The sequence below is a fragment of the Pseudorca crassidens genome, chromosome 9 (assembly GCF_039906515.1).
Source record: "Pseudorca crassidens isolate mPseCra1 chromosome 9, mPseCra1.hap1, whole genome shotgun sequence".
NCBI lineage: Eukaryota > Metazoa > Chordata > Mammalia > Artiodactyla > Delphinidae > Pseudorca > Pseudorca crassidens.
This window is the reverse complement of record NC_090304.1, coordinates 2,387,472-2,407,033: the sequence shown is the minus strand read 5'-3', so window position 1 is coordinate 2,407,033 and position 19,562 is coordinate 2,387,472. Positions and strand designations below refer to the sequence as shown.

At 55.1% G+C, this 19,562-nt stretch overlaps 1 protein-coding gene across 1 annotated transcript in view; it reads right to left on the bottom strand.

The window, feature by feature from the left end:
• Positions 1 to 19,562, bottom strand: part of KCNQ1 (potassium voltage-gated channel subfamily Q member 1) — a 345,053-nt gene that overhangs the window by 51,139 nt on the left and 274,352 nt on the right. Inside the window, exons 13-15 of the mRNA XM_067747923.1 lie at positions 19,242 to 19,336; positions 18,366 to 18,412; positions 17,446 to 17,507 (exon numbers count right to left, since the gene is read on the bottom strand). Coding sequence (XP_067604024.1) covers positions 17,446 to 17,507; positions 18,366 to 18,412; positions 19,242 to 19,336 — 204 coding nt within the window. The remainder of the gene's footprint in view (positions 1 to 17,445; positions 17,508 to 18,365; positions 18,413 to 19,241; positions 19,337 to 19,562) is intronic.

Sequence of the window (19,562 nt, the reverse complement as noted above, 5' to 3'; positions counted from 1 at the left end):
AGGGTCAGGAACCAGCCCGTCCCATTCACAGTGGCAACCCTTGATGTTGCCGGTGCCCAGTGGACATCGGTGACCCTTCCTTGGCTTCTTTAGTCTCTGTGGCCGGGACTTCCGGTCCCTCCATCCAGACCAGAGGGCTCATGTGTGGGGACACCCGTGGGTTCTGGAGAAGGTACAGGGTTCCGAATTTCCACCCTGGTTGCCGGATGTGGCCCCTTATCAGAAGGTGACATTGTAAAGGCTTAAAACCAAGACCCCATGCTGCCGGGTGCACCCAGGTGGGCCACACACGGGGGCCTGTGATATTGGATCCCATTGCAGCTGTGCCGCCTACCCCCCCCCCCCCCACCAGACATGCTCTGCCTGGGCCTCACTGAATTCCCCATCTCCAGTGCCGCTCTGAGCCTGGCCGGGTGACACAGGTCACTGTGGTGTCAGCACCTCGGGCCAGGGCTTCACATCACCCTGAGAAGCCCCCACCCAGGGGTGGGTGCTAGCGGTCTGACAGGGTGTCCGCAGGCCCCGTCGGGGAGGGGGTGGGCGGAGCCTGCTGGGTAGAGCGTCCCCCTGCGGGCGGCAGGCGGGCTGTGGCCACCTTGCTGCCCACACAGATGGTTCTTTATGTGTGAGACCTGACCTACGGCTCCCGGCCGGCGGGGACACAGTGGGCTGGGCACACGGACCAACCTGCCTCCCAGGGTGGGGCTGGCAGGGGGAGGGACGGGAGCGGTGTGCGCCGGCCCCGCAGCTCTCCCTGCGGCCACACCTGCCCCCCTCTTCAGTCTACCCTCAACGTGCCAGAGCAGCGTAGCTAAAACACGCGCTGGATCGCGGCGCTCTCTGCCCCGAAGCCCCCCTCCCTCCAAGTGCAGCCTCGAGTCCTTCCAGTGGCTCACAGGGCCCCTTTGCCTGTCTGCTCCCACCTCAAGGCTCCTCCCTAACCCACGGCCACCCTGGCTGCTCAGACAAGCCAGGCACGGCCGCACCGCAGGGCATCTGCAGAGTGTGCAGAGCTGCGCCCTCCGCGTGGAACCTGGTTCCCCAGGTGTCCACAAGCTTTGCTCCTCGTCCCCCAGAGATCTTTTCTGTAGACCAGCATACCCTCCAGTCCTTTCAGAAAGGTCCAGGTCCTGTCTGGACGCAGAGCTTCTCCCGAGGTAGCGAGGGATCAGGCCTTGCCCCTCATGCTTCCCTGGTGGCTTTTGCCTTCCTGAGGCAGGACCCGTGACAGAGCCTGGATACTGGGCATTTTCTGGGTGCCGGACCCATAAGCGTGCCCCGTATGCTGGTCGCCTGGTCTGCACACCAGCTCCCATCTCATAGATGAGGATCTGGTGGTCAGAGGGGCCCCCAGCTTGAGAAGGGCCCCGGAGGAGCAGGCCTTCCCGGTGAGCCCTCCGTCACCCTGCAGCCTCTTCCGGACTCGGGGAGGGTGCCGAGGCTGCCCTGCTCTGGGCCAGCAGGAGTGAGGGAGGCCCCCGAGCTGGGAGGGGAGGAGGGGGCCCAGGATGGAGGCATGAATGGATGCTCCGGTGAGGAGGGCGGGAGCGCGGGTGAGGAACGAGATGGGGAGGGAGCGCTGCCAACCCAAACAGCCCAGCGCGCCTCAGCCCCGTGTTTAATCCACAAAAATTTCCATCTGCCTCTGGAGCGCTCGGAACCCGGGCAACGAAAGGCCGTCCGCTCGGCAAAATAAACACAGCTCCGCAGGCCGCTGCCATGTGCGCGCATCCCGGTTAGAAACGGCCGCGCCAGCCATTTTGTGCACCCCTGACGGCCAAGGTGGAGTGAGAGCCCAGGCCCGCGGGCCCCGGGCGGGGAGGGGGCCGCCCGCGCGCCGGGTGTGGCCCTGTGGCCGGGGACCTGCTGGCATCCACCTGCCACCTGGCCCCGGGCAGGCGTGGGCCGCGCTCTGACCTCGCCGGGCCCGGGGCCCACCGTGGCTGCCGCCCGACCCCACCCCTGGAGACGCTGCAGACCCCTGGCGGACGTGGTCCCCAACCAGGCCACTCGGCTCCCCGCCGCCTGCCTGCGGGCCTGCCGTCTCCAGAGTCGGCAGGGCTGGGGCCTGGGCCGGCTGCCCCTTTCCGGGCCGGTCCCCTCCCGGAGCAGGCGGGACAGCCCTGCCTCTGGGCTGGGACATCTATTTTTGGTGGTGACCAAGCCACTGCTTAATATGCAGGACTGGGGGCGGGGGGGGGGGGGGGCGGGCAGGCTGTGCCCTGACCCGCAGGGTGACAAGTTTAAAAAAGGGCCCATTTTGATCCAAATACATGTTTTTCTGAGGTCGGCCAAGGCAGCAGGGCAGGGTTCGCCACAAAGACAAGGCTCGGGGCCGCCCTCACCCCTTGGCGCCCCCAGATGGTCTGCCTAGCCCGACGCCCCCAGCGAGGCCCTTGATTATAGATCCACCAAACAGGCTTGAGAAGGGCTCCCGGCCGCCGTGCGCGGCCCGTGGGCCCAGTGCACACATCTCTGCCCGCCTGCTCCCTTCCCCCCGCCTCTCTCAGAAGCAGTCAACCCACAGAAGCTGACACAGACTGGAGCTAAATTGTAAAAAAATGTAAATTTCCTTTCTGGCCAATATTTGCGGTCTATAAATAGAGTCATTCAGGGAAGGCCTGGTTGTGGGGAGGGGTTACCGTCCCCCGGCCAGACTGGGAGAGAAACACCCAGGAAAGAGGAGGGAAAGAAGGGTCCTGGGGGCGCTGCCACGCATGTGGGGAGCAGGAAGCCACGGTGCAGCTCGGGGAACGGAGGCTTAGGCTCAGGGTCAGGGCAGAGCTTGGGCTCCCAGACGGGCAAGGGCGTCCCTGGGAGGTACCGGGTGCCTCTCCATGGACCCCCAAGTCACCCAGAGGTGGGGACATACTGCTTTGTGGGGTGCAGTCTCCACGATCACTCTTTGTGCTGAATGTCCCCCGTGCCAGGCCCCATGCCTAGTCTCTGAGCCAGAGCAGGCTAAGGAAGCCAGCACTCACGCTCCTTCCTGGGAGGCCAAGCGTCTGAGGCCAGCGATGGGTGAGGCTACCACCACGGGGGGATCGGCTCCTGCCAGCCAGGAGGAGGCGAGCCACGAGGCCAGCCTTCCTGCCTCTACGTCAGGAGAGGCCCAGGACTACAGGCTGGCCGGGCACACTGCCCTGAGCATCAGCCCGGGTGCCAGCTGCCGGTTCAGCTCCAGGCCAGTCTGAGCTCTGACCTCCCCACCATGACCATGGCCTCTTGGCAACAAACCCCTTGGACACCGCAGGGGCCTGAGGGTCTCGCGCTTGATGGGATGGAGAGGCCTGGGAGGCCTGCAGGTCCCTCAGAGCCTGCCCGGCGCAGGCCCTCCCTTGGCGACAGGGAAGCCGAGCCTCTGAAGTGCAGGAGTGTGATTTTAGCATCTGCGGAAACTCGGACTCACAGGTGTGGTGGGCGGCCCAGTCCTCCGACCTCAGTGAGGGGCCCCTGAGCTCCTCAGAGGGGGAATCAGGCTCCAGACCGGTCGGTCACCTGAACCTTGGGAACCCGGTGGAGGGAGGGGCGATCGGATGGCGGCTCAGACCCTGCAGCTGATCACACTTCCCTCCCATCGCCCCGTTCATCCTTTTTGTGCAGACGCGTCTACTGCCAACGGCCGGGTGCCCATCTGTGCGGCGGGTCAGAGGGCCAGACGTGAGCTTGCCTCCGTGCCTGTCTCCCTGGGTGCTCCTGAACCCTGGCGGGGGCTTGGCCCACAAAAACCAAACCTCGCGGGTGGGCCCCTTGGGTGCCACCACGCTGTTCTCAGGGTCCTGCTGGGCGCAGAGGGCTGAGCCGCGGGCCATGGGGAGGGCTGTTGAGGTGAGTAGTGTGTGGGCAGGGGCAGGTGGGCAGGCCCGAGTCACAGGTGTGTCTGCCGCCTCTGGATGGACATGGGTAGACAGACGGACGTCCCATCACACAGACGGACGACTCAAGAGGGTCCTGCGGGGGAACACATTCCCCACATTCCTCTGGGTGGGGTTGGAGCAGAAGCGATGTGTGTGTCGCTTCCAGGATGGAGCAGTTAAGAGCTTGGGGCTGGTCCTCGGGCCTGGAAGGGGCCTGGAGCCGATGGACTGTGTCCCCCATCTTGGCCCAGGGAGAGCCTGTGGGGAAGGGGGCTCCGACTAGTGACGGAGGCTTGGGTGCTGAGTGAACCCAGAGCCCCGGGGGGGGGGGGCCTTGGGTGTAGGGCTTACAGGATATTGAGTTTGGGGGCTAGTCATTCTGGTGGGAGAGCAGTCCCAGCTGACAGAGGACCGAGGCCAGAGCAGGAAGCTGGATGGGATGCGACATCTCTACCTGAAATACCTCGGAACACGCACACTGGCTACAGGGGGCACCTTGGCCTCGGACAGACGAGGACGGAGCATCTCACGGCCGCACACGGACTGCCTCCTGCCCAGACAACCCCAGCGGTTCTCGACATCTCAGCTTTCTGACTTAGCGACTCATCAAAGGTGTGCCTCCACAGCCACTGACAGACATCGGGCCGGGTGCCCACAGCTGGGCGGCATCTCCTCTGCTCAGCTCTTCCCTCGCCGCAGTCAGGTGGCTCCCCACGTCTCTCGGTCACAAGTTAGAGCGTGACAGGCGTCCTGATACATAGATCTCTGACCCTGGGGTTTCACTTCCTGGAAGCAGAGATGTTAGATCAAAAGGTACATGTATTTTGAATGTTAACAGACGCTGCTAGATTCCTTCCCAGAAGCTCTGTCGCTACCGTAATTTGCGTCCCCACCAGCAACGTGTAAGAATGCCTGTTTCCCCACCTGGGTGCCAGCGCTGGGTATGACCATTTTCTTAAACCACGGCGTCACGGTGCGTCCCCCTGGCCACTGGTGGGGGTGGGCATCTTCCCACAGATTTTTGGCCAAAGCCGGGCCGGCTGTTGAAAAGGCCCCCGAGCCAGGCTCTAGGCAAGTCCTATGGGGGCTGCCCTGGCCGTGAGAATGCGGGGCTCTGGCCTCGGGCTCCCTCCGGAAACATGGCAGCCCCGTCCCGGGGGCCCGTCAAGTCTCCCTGTGGCTCGAGGGGCGCGGGGACTCCCTGGCAGGCCCGCCCACCTCTGCCCAGGAATGGGGATGGCGGCGCTCAGTGTCAACTGACGCTTTCATTATAGGTTTATCTTTGAAACCCTAGACAAAACAGGGCTTGTGTGGTTTGACTGAAGAGCCAGCACCTCAGGACCTTGCCATCCACTAAGACGGCTCCTCAGGAAAGAAAAAATACACTAACCTTAAAATAACCAGTTCCCAGAATAGCAGCTAATGACGGCTTCTGAAGGGCCTTTGATCCGGCGGGGCCCCACGCCTCGCCTATTTACGGCCGTGCCACTCAAGAGCAGCTCACCAGCAAAGAGAGACGTGCTGGGGGTGGGCAGAGGAAAGTCGGGGGTCTGGGCATGGCGTGTGGGGGGAGCAGGGCCATCGGTGCCCATCTGAGGCCGCCCCGCTTTCCAGTGCAACCGGCCCCAGCTGGTGACGAGGTGCGCCACGGAGTCCGGGGCAGCCTGGAAACAGAGCCTCACGCAGGGAATGCCGTTCCTGACGGCCCCCCAGGAGCCAAGGCTGCTGGGAGACAGATGTGGTTATAAGAGCCAGAATCCCAGGTGGACGGTCCTTAGGCCCCTTGGGGAGGCATGGGTCATGGACCCAGAGGGGCTCGAGGGAGGAATTCAGGGAAGAGCCTGAGGAATGGGAACCCAGGAGGGTGCGAGGAGGTCCCGAGGGGATGCTGGGGCTAGAAGATGCTCCCTCCCACCCAGCCCCAGCCCCGCCCCCACCCCTGTCTGCCCCGCAGCAGCATCTGCTTATCCTCTTGGTGTTCACCCAGCACCTCCCTGGTCCTGGCCTGGTCAGATGCTCGGGGACCACTCTCGCCTCTGTCCACAAGCACATGACAGTCTGAAGCTGCCTCTTTAACAGCCTGTTCACCAGACCTGCTTGGCTAAAGGCACTGGAAATGTGGCTTGTGAGACCCAGGGACTGGCCCTTAATTTGATTTAATTTTAACAAATTCACAATGAAATTTTAATACAGATCCCCAAATCAGTTATCGGAAGACTTTAGCTATGGTTGTTCGGAATGCTTTAGGCATGAGCATCCGCCTTTTCAACTTGTAAATTTTATGATATCTAAACGCAGACCAAGCAGTTCTTACGAAAGTAGAGCACCCAAACTGAGGTGCGCTCGAAGTCTAAAACCCATGCTGGCGTTTGAAGACAGGATGTGGGCCATCCTAAGCATTCTTTTGTATTGATTACATATTGAAATGATAATATCTTCATCTGTTGGGTTAAATAAAACATATTACAATGAATTTAAGCTGTTTATTTTTTCTGATGTGGCTATTAGAAAGTTTAAAATTATATCTGTGGCTCCCATTATATTTCTAAAGGACAACATTGGTCTGAATTGGGGCTTAGCACTTTCCTGTAAGCGGCCAGATAGTAAATATCATAGGCATTAGGGAATCACGTACAGTCTCTGTCACACATTCTTTAGGTCAGGGGCCAGATTTGGTCTGTGGGCCCCAGTTTGCTGGCCCCTGGTCTAGAGGCTCCCAGCTCAAGACCGGCTGGCATCCTTCGCAGTCCAGCCTACCAAGGGCTGGTGGCCCCACCCAGTCCCCACTGGAGTCCCAGCGTAAGACCTACTGATCACTAAGATCCCCAGGGACCAGCGTGAACAAGACACGTTACTACGGCCCAGTGGCTCCCGGTTTCATGGGGAGGTGGAACACGGGAAGGTCAGGAATCAGTACAGGGAACTGGGACAGGAGCCATCAGACCCAGGCTGCCCAGAAAAATCCCACCTTCCAAACCCTGACTCTGTCCCCTGTAAGTGAACAAGAGTTTGTCTGACCATGAGACTCATTGGCCTTGACGAGCTAGCCAGGAAGTAAGAGAGGTCAGAGGCTGAATGTGCAGTGAAAGTGGAGCCCACAGAGGTAAGAGGTGTCCTGGAGGCATTTGATGAACTGAGTACACTTGAGCTTTGGTTTTCACAGTCTCACAGGTGATGGATAGCTAGGTATCCAAGCCCAGACCTGCCCCAGGTGGGAAGTGTCACAGCGGAGCCCTATGTAAAGCTGGAACCTTCAAAGGGCTCTATGTTCAGTGTAAAGGTCAATGAGAAATAACCTCGTCCCTGAAACGACCATATAGAAAATTGTCTTGCCGCTAACAGGAGTGGAACAATATTTGCCCTGAGAAGTCACATCCACAAGTTGGTCCATGCTCAGCTTGGAAGCCCAAATGCACACCACCTGGGTGGTCTTGAAAACGTTGAGCCCAGGATTTATAGTCCAGGCTGGTAATACCCCCACGTGTATAGCAAAGGAAGCGGTGAACGTAGATCCCCCCTGCCGCCCCAAGAACCTCAACTTCACAGTAGACCTCAAAAATCCCCACAGATACATTTTAAGACATATGAACTCATGGTTAAAAAAGGGAAATCCTCAAAGGGAACAAAACACCATGAATGAAAGCCAGAAGAAAAAACAAAAACAGAGAAGCCGATTCACAACGACTTTAGATACCAGAAATTAAATATAAAATAGCCATATTCAATATTTTTCAAGAAATTTTGTAGAAGTTTGAATATACAAGTGAAAGGAAAGATACTATAAAAATGATCCATCAAGTATGCGTAAAAACCAAATAGAATTTCCATAAATAGGAAAATAATCATCGAAATTTAAAATTCTTTGGATAGGTTTAACAGCAGATTAGAAACAGTTGAAGAAATAACTAGTGAATTGGAAGATGGATCAGAAGACATTATCCAGAACCCAGTACAGAGAAACAAGTGATTTTTTTTAAAAGGGAGGGGGAGAGAGAGAGAGAGAGAGGCACTAAGAGACACAGAGGGGATTGAGATGGCCTACCAAATGTCTAATGAAAGTTACAGAAGAGATAATGAACTAAAGCAAAGTATGAAGAGATAGTGGCTGAGTGTAATCCAGAACTGACGCAACACACCAACCACAGATTAAGGAAACTCACTGAATTCCAAGCAGAATGAACAGAAGAAACTCTCTAATTAATAACACGACATAGTGAAAATGCAGAACACTAGAGTCAAAGGAAAGAGCTTAAAAGTAGCCAGAGAGAAAAAATACATTGCCTTCCAAAGAGCAATGACTCACTGTCATCTTTGTTCTCAATAGAAACAATGGAAGTCAAAGTACAGTTGGACAATCTTTTCAGTGTGTTAACAGAAAATCTTTTTGGTAACCTAGGGTCTAGAATTTTATACCCAGTGGAAATATTTTTTAAGAACAGCAGTAAAACAGTCATCTTAAAACAAATAAGATCAGAGGGATTTTGATTTGCACTCAAGGAAATTCTAATGAATACTTCAGCCAGAAAAAAGTGACCCCAGATGTAAGATCTGAGATGAAAAATAAATGATGAGGGACAAAAGAGGCAAACAGGTGGGTAAATTTAAACACATATTGATTGTGTAAAACACTACTAATTATGCTTGAACTAAAGTATACAACAAGACATATACATAAGTCAGCAGGAGAGACTGAAACTAAAATGTCCTAAGGTCCTTATTTTATTCCAGATGTGGGTAAATATAGCAAATGGCTCTATTATATAACCATTTACAATGTCCTAGGTTAACCTCTACAAGGATGGCCATATAACTTCAAAACTAGTAGAAGAAAAAATGGAATGAGAAATAATCATCAATCCAACAAGAGGCAAGAAAGAGGACTGAAGTAAACATTAAAAAATTTAGTACAGATGAAAGGGACAAAATACATTGCTAGAAAATCAATCAAAATATATTGGAAATTACATTAAGTATAAATGTATTCAATGATTTTTTAGAAACCTAGCCACACAGTGTTTACAACAGGCACCTAAAATGTGTATACAGGATTAAAAAGACAAGAATTAAAAAACCTGACACCGAAATCAGAAAAAAAAGTCACAATAAAACTAGAGAACAATATCTTTTATGAATATAGATACAAACATTCCTAACAAAATCTTAGCAAACAAAATCCAACCACAGATAAAAGAGATGATATATCATGATCAAGTGGGAAATACAAGATTGGATTAACACCCTCAAATCAATTAATGTATCACACCATATTAATAGAATAAGGGCTAAAAGGCATGTGACCATCTCAAAAGATGCAGAATGGGCAACTGAGAAAATCTAACATCCTTTCATGACAAGAGCTCCGAACACACACCAGGAATAGAAGGAAACATCTCAACCCGATAAAGAGCATCTAAGGAAAATCTACATCATATTTAATGGTGGATGACTGAATACTTTTCCCTGTAAGACCTTCTCTAGCCACTTTTAGTCAACATCTTACTGGACAGTCAAGCCAGTGTAATTAGGCAAAAAAAAAAAAAAAAAAAAAAAAAGAAATTAAAGGCATTCAGATTGGAAGGAAGACCTAAAACTGTCTTTATTCACACACGACATGATCCTGTATGTAGAAAATCCTAAGGAGTCAACAACAATAACAACAATATTTACTAAAATTAATAACAATGAAGTCACAGTTTATAAGCTTAATATCAAAATTTAATTGTATTTCTGTATACTAGTAACAAGCAATTCAAAAATGAAATTAAGAAAACAATTTCATTAACAGTAGCATCAAAAATAATAAAATATTTAGGGGGAACGTTAACAAAGGATATGTAAGATTTGTACACTGAAAGCTATAAAATATCACAGGAAGAAATTAAAATAGATCAAATAAACAGAAGGATATACCATGTTCATGAATTAGAAGACTCAATATTGTCGAGATGTCAAGTTCTCCCAAATGGATCTATAGATTCAACACAATCCCTATCAAAATCCCAGCAGGCTTCTTCTCTTTTTTTTTTGGTAGAAGCTGGCAAGCTGATTCTAAAATTCATATAAAAATTCATAGCACTTAGAATGTGCACTTAGATTTGAGAAAGAAGAAAATTGGAGGACTTACACTACCTGACTTCAAAACTTATTACAAAGCTACGATAATCAAGAAAGTGTAATGTGGGTTTAAGGATAGGGATATAGACCAATAGAACAGAGTTGAGAATCCAGAGATAAACCCATATATTTATGTTCAATTGATTTTCGACAAAGGTGCCATGAAAATTCAATGGGGGAAAAGTAACGTTTTCAACAAATGGTGCCGAGGCAATTGGATATCCATAAGCAAAAAGAACAAAAGCCAAAAACCAAACCAAAACAAACAAAAAAACCCCCAAACTTTTCCTCACACTACACCCCAAAATTAACTCAAAATAAATCATAGACCTAAATGTAAGAGTTGAGTCTAAAAACTTCTATGAGAAAAAAATAGAAGAAAATGTTCATGTCCCTGGATTAGGCAAACAGGTCTTAGATGTAACCTCAAAAGCATGAGTCATACAAGAAAAGATAAGTTGGACTTTTTACAATTTAAAACTTTTGTGTTTTAAAAGACATGATTAAGAACATGAAAAGACAGCCGCAGAATGGGAGAAAATACTTGCAAGTCATATATCTGATAAAGGACTTGTATCCAGAACATATAAACAACTCTTACAACTCAATAACAGAACTACTTAATTAGAAAATAGGCAAGAGAGTTGAATAAACATTTCCCCAAAGAAGACTATGAATGGCTAATAAGCACATGAAAAGTTGCTCAACATCATTAGTGATTAAGGAAATGCAAATCAAACCCACAACTAGAATGGCGAAAAGAAAAAAGGCCAACCATACCATGTATTTGCAAGGATATAGAGAGAGTGGAACCTTTGTACATTACTGGTGGGAAATCAAAATGGTACAGACCCTTTGGAAAACAGTTTAGAAGTTTTTTAGAAAGTTAAACAGAAACTTACCATATGACCCATCAATTCCCCTCTTAGGAACCTGACCGAGAGAAATGAAAACATATGTCCATACACAGACTTGTAGATAAAAGTTCACAGCAGCATTGACCATAATAGCCCCAAACTGGAAACAATCCAAACGTCTATCAACTGGCAAATGGATAAACAAAATGTGGTTGATCCATACAACAGAATACTATTCAGTGTTAAAAAGAAAAGAAATACATGATGCAGCACAGATGACCCTCAAGAATGTTACATTGTGTGAGAAAAACTAAACACAAAACACCACAAGTTGTCTGATTCCATTTATATGAAGCATCCAGAAAAGGGGAATTTCTAGCCTTATAGAAATTTAAGGATACAGAGACAGAAAGCCGGTCAGTGATTGAGTGTGGCTGGCGGTGGGAGCTGGGAATGATTGCAAATGGAATTGAGGGAATTTGGGGGTGTTGAAAAATGTTCTAAAACTTAGCTTTGATGACGGCTGCACATCAAACTAGAAATTTACTAAAATGTGTTGCCGACATTTACATTGGGTGAATTTTATGGCGTGTAAATTATACCTCAAAAGAAAGCTTAGAAAAAAAAGATTACAAACAAAATTAGGTTTGTATAACAATGATAATAGACTTTAAGGGAAAAAAGAACACTCTTGAGAGAAAGCGGGTGTTATGGAATTAGAAAACATTGACTCCAGCAGGGAATATATAAAAATTTGGATAGTATATGTATCTGATCATAAGCTCTAAAAATACATTAAGCGAAAATTGACAGAAATATAAAGAAAACTAGAAAAATTCTCCACAATTGTTGGCTCTTCAACACATTTCTCAGTAATGATAGATCAAGTAAGATAAAAACATTCCAGTGAGGATATAGATCTCAACAAAACAATTAACAAGCTCGTTCTAATGAACACAAGTATAACACTGTACCCAGCAACTTCAGAATACACATGGTATTCAAACACAGAAGGTACATTTACAAAAGTTGATGACGTGTTGTACCTGTAAAACATATTTCAAAATGTTCCAAGAGACTGATACCCTACAGGACTTCCCTGGTGGCACAGTGGTTAAGAATCCACCCTGGTCTGGGAAGATCTCACATGCCACGGAGCAACGAAGCCTGTGCACCACAACTACTGAGCCTGTGCTCTAGAGCCTGCGAGCCACAACTCCTGAACCCCATGCGCCACAACTACTGAAGCCCGCACGCCTACAGCCCGTGCTCTGCAACAAGAGGAGCCACCGCAATGAGAAGCCCGCGCACCGCAACGAAGAGCAGCCCTCGCTCGCCGCAACTAGAGAAAGCCGCGCAGCAACGAAGACCCAACACAGCCAAAAGTAAATAAATAAATAAATTTATTTTAAAAAATGATTGATACCCTACAGATCACTTTCTCTGACGATAGAGGAATAACAATTATAACAATGACAAAAATCCTATTCCAAAATAGCTCCTGGGATAAACAAGAGGTCATAATGGAGACTAGAAAAATCTTTGCGTGAATGAACATTAAAATTAAATGCTATATATCAAAACCTGGGGGGTGAAGTTTGAGTGGTATTTAGAGAAAAATAAAAGTATAGTCTTCAATGCACACCTTAGAAATCTAGAAAGTTTTAGAATTCATAATTATCCAACCTAAGAAGTTAAAGAAAGAATAAGACATTAAGCCCAAGTAAATAGAAGGAAGAAAATAAAGAGAAGTGGATGAAACAAAACCAAACCGACCAACGAGAGGATCGACTAGGTCAAAAATTTGTTGAAAACATGAATAAAATCATCAACTGGCTGGCAGGCTTGACCAATGGAAAAAAGTGAAAGTGTAAACCAACAATATTGGCAATAAAAAAGGGGCCTAACCACTGACGACACGGATGCTAAAATGCCGATAAATGCCAATAAATGTGAAAACTAGGAGGGAACGTACAAATTCTTAAAATACGCAACTTATCAAAACTGACACAAGAAGAGATAGAAAACCCCAACTGTCCCATAACCATCCGAGTCATTGACTCGATGAAAAACCTGCCCACAAAGAACGCACCAGGCCTAGGCGGCTTTACCTCCAAGTTTCCCCAAATGCTCAGGGGAAGAGAATCCTCCCCCTATACGGAATATTCTAGAAGATGGAAGAAGGGGGAACACTTCTCAGCTCGTTCTGTGAGGCTCACGTACATGGGCTACCATAACCCAACGAGGACACTGTAAGTACACATCACACCCACAAATGTGGACAGAAAAACTCTGAGGAAAATATTAGCTGGAGGGTTTCAGCAGTGTGTAAGGAAGCTAATACAACGTGAAGGACTGGTGTGTGGCGGGGAGAGGCCAGAGGCCACATAGATGTCTGGAAAAATAATCTAAGCCCAAGATGATAAAGGCCTGAACCCAGCGGGGGCGACGCGCAGCTGGCGTGCAAGGGTGAGCCGCTTGGAGGGGCTCTCGGGGTGGTGGCAGGAGCAGGGGGTGTGGCTGGGATGACTAGGACTCCGGGTCCTGCTTTTAGGCCTGGTGGGTGGAGAAGTCTGGGAGGGGGACAGAGCAGGAGGACGGGGGTCTGGGGCAGACGCCAGGTCCTGGGTGACCGGGCCTACCTGGTCCAGGGCAGGGGCTGGGGAGCCCGGGCTGGGGGGCATTCCTGTCAGGCAGAAAGGTGTGCCTGGCTAGGGTTCTAGGCTGGGGGGCGGTGGAAGGGCCCTTCCCACCCACAGTCTCTGAACTGGGGCCTGGAAACCCAGGACTCCCTGTGTCCGGCTCTGAGCCATGAACATTTCCGGCAAAAACAGAGAAGAAAGAAATTCTCCCAGCCCACTGTGTTCCTCATATCAGCAAAAGCAGTGTGAGCTGAGCTTGCAAAATAAACAGGGCTCAATGTAAACACTGCAGCAGGTCCTGGGGACGGAGCTAAGAATACACACTGGGGGAGGAAGGTGGGAGCCGACTTCTCCATCGGGTCCCCAGAGAGCCGCAGGGTCCCTGCCCCGGAGCAGCCCTGACGGGGAGGGGCCGGGGCGCTGGGGGCCGCGTTCTCAGGACCCGTCCCAGGGCCTGGCGTGTCGGAATCTGACCGCTGCCGCCCGTGGACCTTACTGCTTGCCCTCACCTTGGCCCTCAGTGCTCCTGCGCGGCCTCTTCTCAACCAGACCCCTTCTGTTTGGGCAATACTCTCCTGCTTTCTTCTGTCTCTCTCCACCTCATCTCCCCTTCTGTCTGCGGCTTCCGCCGGGACCAGCTCTTTACCTAACCAGCTAACTAGGCAACCGCTCAACCTCTCCGGGCCTCAGTTTCCCCACTGGTAAAAGAGACTTCATTTGGTCAAACGAGTCCTTGCCAGGGTAGAGAACGCAACGCGACAAAGCAGTTCAAGCCCTCTCCTCGCACAGCTAAGGGGGCCAGCGGGCTCCCCGGGCCAGCGGGCTCCCCGGGCCAGCGGGCGGCAGGCTGCGGCGGGGGAACGCTGTGTCTGCTCCCCATGCCCCCGGAGCGAGGCAGGCCTGCACAGCCAGCCCGGGCCAGGGACGGGGGCATCCTGAGGGCGGGTGGGGGGCTCTGAGCAGGAGTGCGAGCTGCAACGAGGCTGCAGGACCCCGGAGAGAAGGAAGTGTGGGGGGCCCTCCAGCCCATGTGGCCCCTGGACTGGACATGGGAAGGAGACTCCTCGCCGGGAAACAGAGGCCCCCCTGCACAAGCTGAGCTGGCCTCCCCCACCCCCGGTGACTCCCTGCAAGTGGACAGCCCGGCCACTGACCCTCAGAATGACCTGCGCCCAGGACGGGGATGGGGGCAGCCGCTGTGCCCCCCGAAGTCCCTTCCCCCTCCTCTCCAAGCCCCTCGTCCTGTGGCTGAGTAAGCCGCCGGGCCGGGACCGCCGTCACCGCAGAGGGCCTGAGCTGAGATGAGGAAGCAGTTGGGGGCCAGGCTCCCTTCCGGCCTGAGGCCAGCCCGGTGGGGTTGGGGGAGGTCCGGGGCTCCGGCTGGGGCTGGTGGGCCGGCTGGCACTGCCACCACTGCAGGCCTGCTGGGCTTCCCAGGGCTGGACGGCTGCTGGATTTCCTGCCCCCAACTTCCCTCAGTCAGCAGGATTGCGAGGGGGGTTGTTTATGGTCCCGATGGCTGCGGTGATAACGTGGGGCCTGGGACACGCCACTGTGCCCTCTGGGCCCGGCGGGGCCCTTTCCCAGGGTCTGTCCCCGAGGGGGGCATTGGCTAGCGGGGGCGGGGCTGGGCAGGCTGAGCTGGACGCCGGCCCACGGCAGCCTCTGCCCGGGTCCAGCACGTGTCCACGGGGCAGAGATTCAGCGTGGAGCACGGCCTGCTCCCTGCCTGGAGACCTAGGGGCATGACTGTGCCTCTTGGGCGGAACCAGCTCCTGGGAGGCAGGATGGGGACGAAGGCGACACAGAGCCCATCTCCCTGAGCGTGTGCGGAACATCCGGAATACTTGCTGCCCAGAAACGGCCCCTGTCCCGGGCGCAGAGCCTGACGGTAGAGGCCACCAGGGGCCTTGCTCCCAACCTTGCCCCCAGGGATCAGGGACTCCAGAAAACCCTTCCCTTTGTTGTTCAGATCTGAAGAAATGTGGGCCCATAATTCTGTATCCCCAAGGCCAACGTGGGCTGCACCTCAGCCCGCCACACCGACCCTGGCTGCACAAGGGCTGAGCCCTGGCTCTCAGACCCCCACCGGCGGCCAGATGGCTCCAGGGAACCCTGTCTCCTACCCTTCATCACCCCCAGAGGATACCAGGCTCTGGTTTAGGTTTCAAGGGGTGGCCTGTCCAGAGGAACAGTGGGCAGAGCCGTAAGAGAGGCCCAGGACAGTGGGACAGGGGACAGAACCAGACCAGGGCAGGGACTTGAGGAGGGGTGAGCACATTTGGATGACAGGGCAGCGGGGCGCTCCCAGGGCTGCTGGGTGGGGGCCGGCTCACGCGCCCGTGGGCCACCACGACCCCTGCCAGCGGCGGGGGCCAGTCAGTGAAGGCTGCCTTGGCCAGAGCTGGGCAGGGAGGCGGGGGTGGGGGTGGGGGGCCCTGGGTCCTTTCCCCGGCTCTACCTCTGCATCCGTTGATGTCTGGAAGCCCCGCCCCACCGGTCCCCCCAGCCGGGTGCCTGGTCTGCTGTACTGGGCGTGGCCACCTGCTGCTTCTCCCGGAATCTGCCAGCCCCGAGTCCCGGGTCCCACACGAGGAGAAGAGTGAAAGCCAAGTACGGGTCACCAGAGAGGCGGAGTCCAGGCCCCAGAGCCTCTGATGCCGCTCAGCCTGGGCAGCTGACCGTTCCTAGCTTCAGTACCCATCCTGCCAGACAGGGCATCTGCCACTGGACCACCTGCCTGGGCACAGGAGAGCCACCAGGCCCGCCGAGACCTGACGGAGACGGGCCAGCCCTCCGACGGGGTCAGGGTGTTGGCGTCACACAGCCCTAGAGGGCCAGGCCCGAAGTGAGAGCCCCCGTGGGCACCTGGACAGCGGCCCTCCCCCACGTACAGGATCGTTGCCCCGTACCCGCCCAGGCCAGGGAAGACTGCTGGTGGGCAGAGGGTCGTCCTGCAGGCCCAGGCCAGGGGGGTGGGGCAGGAACCCGGAGCTGTGCCCCTGCCCGCCTGCCCAGCTGCAGCAGAGATGGACACGGGCCAGAGCCAGGCGTTGCCCAGGAAACCGAGAGTCGGACGCATCCCTGCTCAACCGAAATTCCTCTATTTTTAGCCCCCCGGCTGCTTTCAGATAAAGTCCGTGTAGATGAACGAGCTGTTCGGCAAGATAACAGCCTGCTCCAAACCACGGCGACTTCAAAGGGCGCAGGCCGCCCCTCCCATTCCACAGATCCTCCGAGGCTCCCAGGATGCCCTGGGAGGGGGTTCCGGAGCTGAGAGGCGGGGCCGCGGGCACAGAGCCCGGCGGGCACTGGGGTGTCCCGGCCACCGAGGCTGCCGGTGCCCTGGAGCGGAGGGGGCACGGCGTCCACGTCCCACCAGACAGCCAGCAGGGCCTCGGCCGTCACTCCCCACCTCCCTTGCTGTCAGGACCCTGCGGAGGAGGGTCCTGGAGCCCACAACCCCTCCTCCCCACTCGATGCACCCTCGTGTCCCTGTCGGCACCTCTGAGTCCCTGAGTGCAAGCGGGCTGGGGGCTGCCAGTGGACAACACTGCCCACCTCAGCGTGCACCGGGCGGTCCTCAGCTATGCCAGGGAGGAACTGTGGGCACTCGGTGCCACTTGCCAATAATGATGCCACTTGTCAGAGGTCTAAGACCAGCCTGGCCTTCAGCGTCCTCCTCCCGCGGGGACCGACGCCCAGTGCACATGAGAGAGGAGCTGAAGCCCTACATCAGGGAGCCCACACCGAGCACAGGTGGAAGGAAGGAAGGAAGGAAAGAAGGAAAGAGGGAGGGAGGGAGGGAGACCCCAGACACCTAGGGCACCATCCAAGCCCTGCACGCTCAGGACAGAGCTGGAGAGTGAAACGCCGCTGTGGACGGCACCGTCTGGGCCCCAAGGCCGCTGCCCGCCGCCCGCCAGCAGCGACGCTGCGTGGCCCGCGAGAGCTGGCGTGGGCTCGGGCGCCTACCTTGTCCTCCACACGGTTCAGGCGGGCACCGATCGTGTTGCTGCCTCGGTCCTTACTCTTCTCTGTGGGGTTAAAGCACCCAAGTCAGGGACGCCTGGGCTGGCAGATGGGGGGGGTGGGCAGGTGACCCCGACTGGGCTCGGGGAGAAGGGCGATGGGGGTGAGGGAGTGAGGGTCAAAGGCCCAAACCTATGGGAATGTCTCTTAGAAGCTCTTCTGTGCTGAGAACCTCCGGGGGCGGCAGTGGGTGGGCTGGGCGCTGGCTTGCTTGTCCCCACTCCACCCTTTCCGGTTCTGTGACCTCTGAGAGCCTCAGAGGACAGGCACCCACCCTGCCCGGGGGCTGCCTGAGATGGTGCCCGCTGTACAAAGGTGACATTCCACCCCAAGGGGGAACTCGCTCTGGCCGGGGAGGCCTGTCGCCCCTGCGGGCCCTGCCGCCCTGTCCCTGAGTGAGCTGCACCTCCCACTTGAACTTGGGCTAGGGCAACCCCGAGGAACTGGCCCGGCCCTGCCCTCCCTGGTGTGACCCCCAGCCCCCCTCCGGAGGACATGAGGCCGAGCCTCAGAGCTGGAGAGCAGCACCCACCTTGCTCCCCAACGTTCTAGCTGGCTGCTCACCCCCCAACCCCACTCCCAGGCCCCCACCTTCCCAGGGTCCTGGTCACGGTTCCACACTCACATCAATGGCCTAGAAAAGCCCGCCATTTGTAAGGACGCACGCCGGTTCTTGCACTAACTGAAAATCCCCTGTAAATCGTGTTTGAAGCCAATTTGCTTAGGGTCTACCTGCCCCCCCTCTGGATTTCCTTGCCAGACATGCGCTTTCTGATGGTGGAAGAGGCAGGCGTGGGTGGAAGGATGGTAGGAGGGTGCGGCCTGGGCTGCCACACCCAGGGTGCCTCGATGCAGAAACCCACCTGAGACGGAGATGAAGAGGGAGGGCTTCCCGATGGACTGGTCCAGCCTGGGGGGGAGGGAGGGAGACGGAGACCGGCTCACGCTTGGCCGGGGCACCGCACGGACATCTGGCCTGTCGGTGGGTGGATGGGCTGATGTGCCCAGCAAGACAAGCTGCCCGCCCCTTCTGGGGGCCGCCCCTCACTGCCACCCAAAAACCAGCCAGGTGCCTTCCAGGTTCCAGAGGCCCATGCTCCCAAGGGGGCTTTGGGGGGCGGCGCTCAGAGGTGAAGGGCAGTGGTTGGGCTGCTCCTTTGTCACCCTCCCTGGGCACAGCAGGGTGCCAGGATAGCCCAGTGTCCTGAATGTTCCCAGAGAGGCAGGCCTGCAAATGGGCCCTTCCGGGGCAAGGCCAGGTCACTGGGCTGGGTGGGCTTCACGTCCCTGTAGTAGGTCAGCGACAGGGGCGGGGGCAGCCTGAGCCCCTGGCCTGGCCTGTGGTCAGGACAGGCACGTCTCCCAGCCACACCCTGCGTCGCACAGAGCTCGGTTCCCAGGCCAGCCCACCGTGGAGATGCAGCTGGTCTGAGCCCACGCAGGCCCCCAAGGACCACGCTGCTTCCATGAGGATGAGCTCTGTGGGCCCCAAGTCAGAAGCCAGAGGACGCCGGCTACCAGGGGTTCAGGTGCTCAGCTCCCAACTGGTAGGGTCTCTCCTGGAGGGGGTGTCTCCTGGGGCTGGACCTGGCCCCTGCTCACAGGGTATGTGCTGGGCTGTGAAGTGTCCAGCGTCTCTGAGGCATGGCCATGTGTGGAGTGAGCCCCTGCCCCTCCCCCGCCCGCTCAGATCCCCCCCCCGTCCCCCGGGCCCCGCCCCCCGGGCCCCGCGCGCCCACCTCCTCTGCAGCTCCTTGATGCGCACCATGAGGTTGAGGTGGCCCTGGGAGTACTGCTCGATGACATCCCGCACGTCGTAGGGCTTCCGCGCTTGCTGCGGTGGGAGAGAGAGAGTCACGCCGCGGGCGCAGCGTTAGCGCAGTGACCGCGCCCGCCTTCCGTGGTCTTCCAGGATTTAAGGAGCTGCCCGCGTGGCACCACGGGGCGGGCCTGGATCAGCGCACATGCAGTGGCCGGGCTCATCCTCCCCGGGAGCTGGGTGACCCTGGGCCAGTACCTCGGCCTCTCTGGGCCTCAGCTTCCTGCCCGCTCACCCGCAG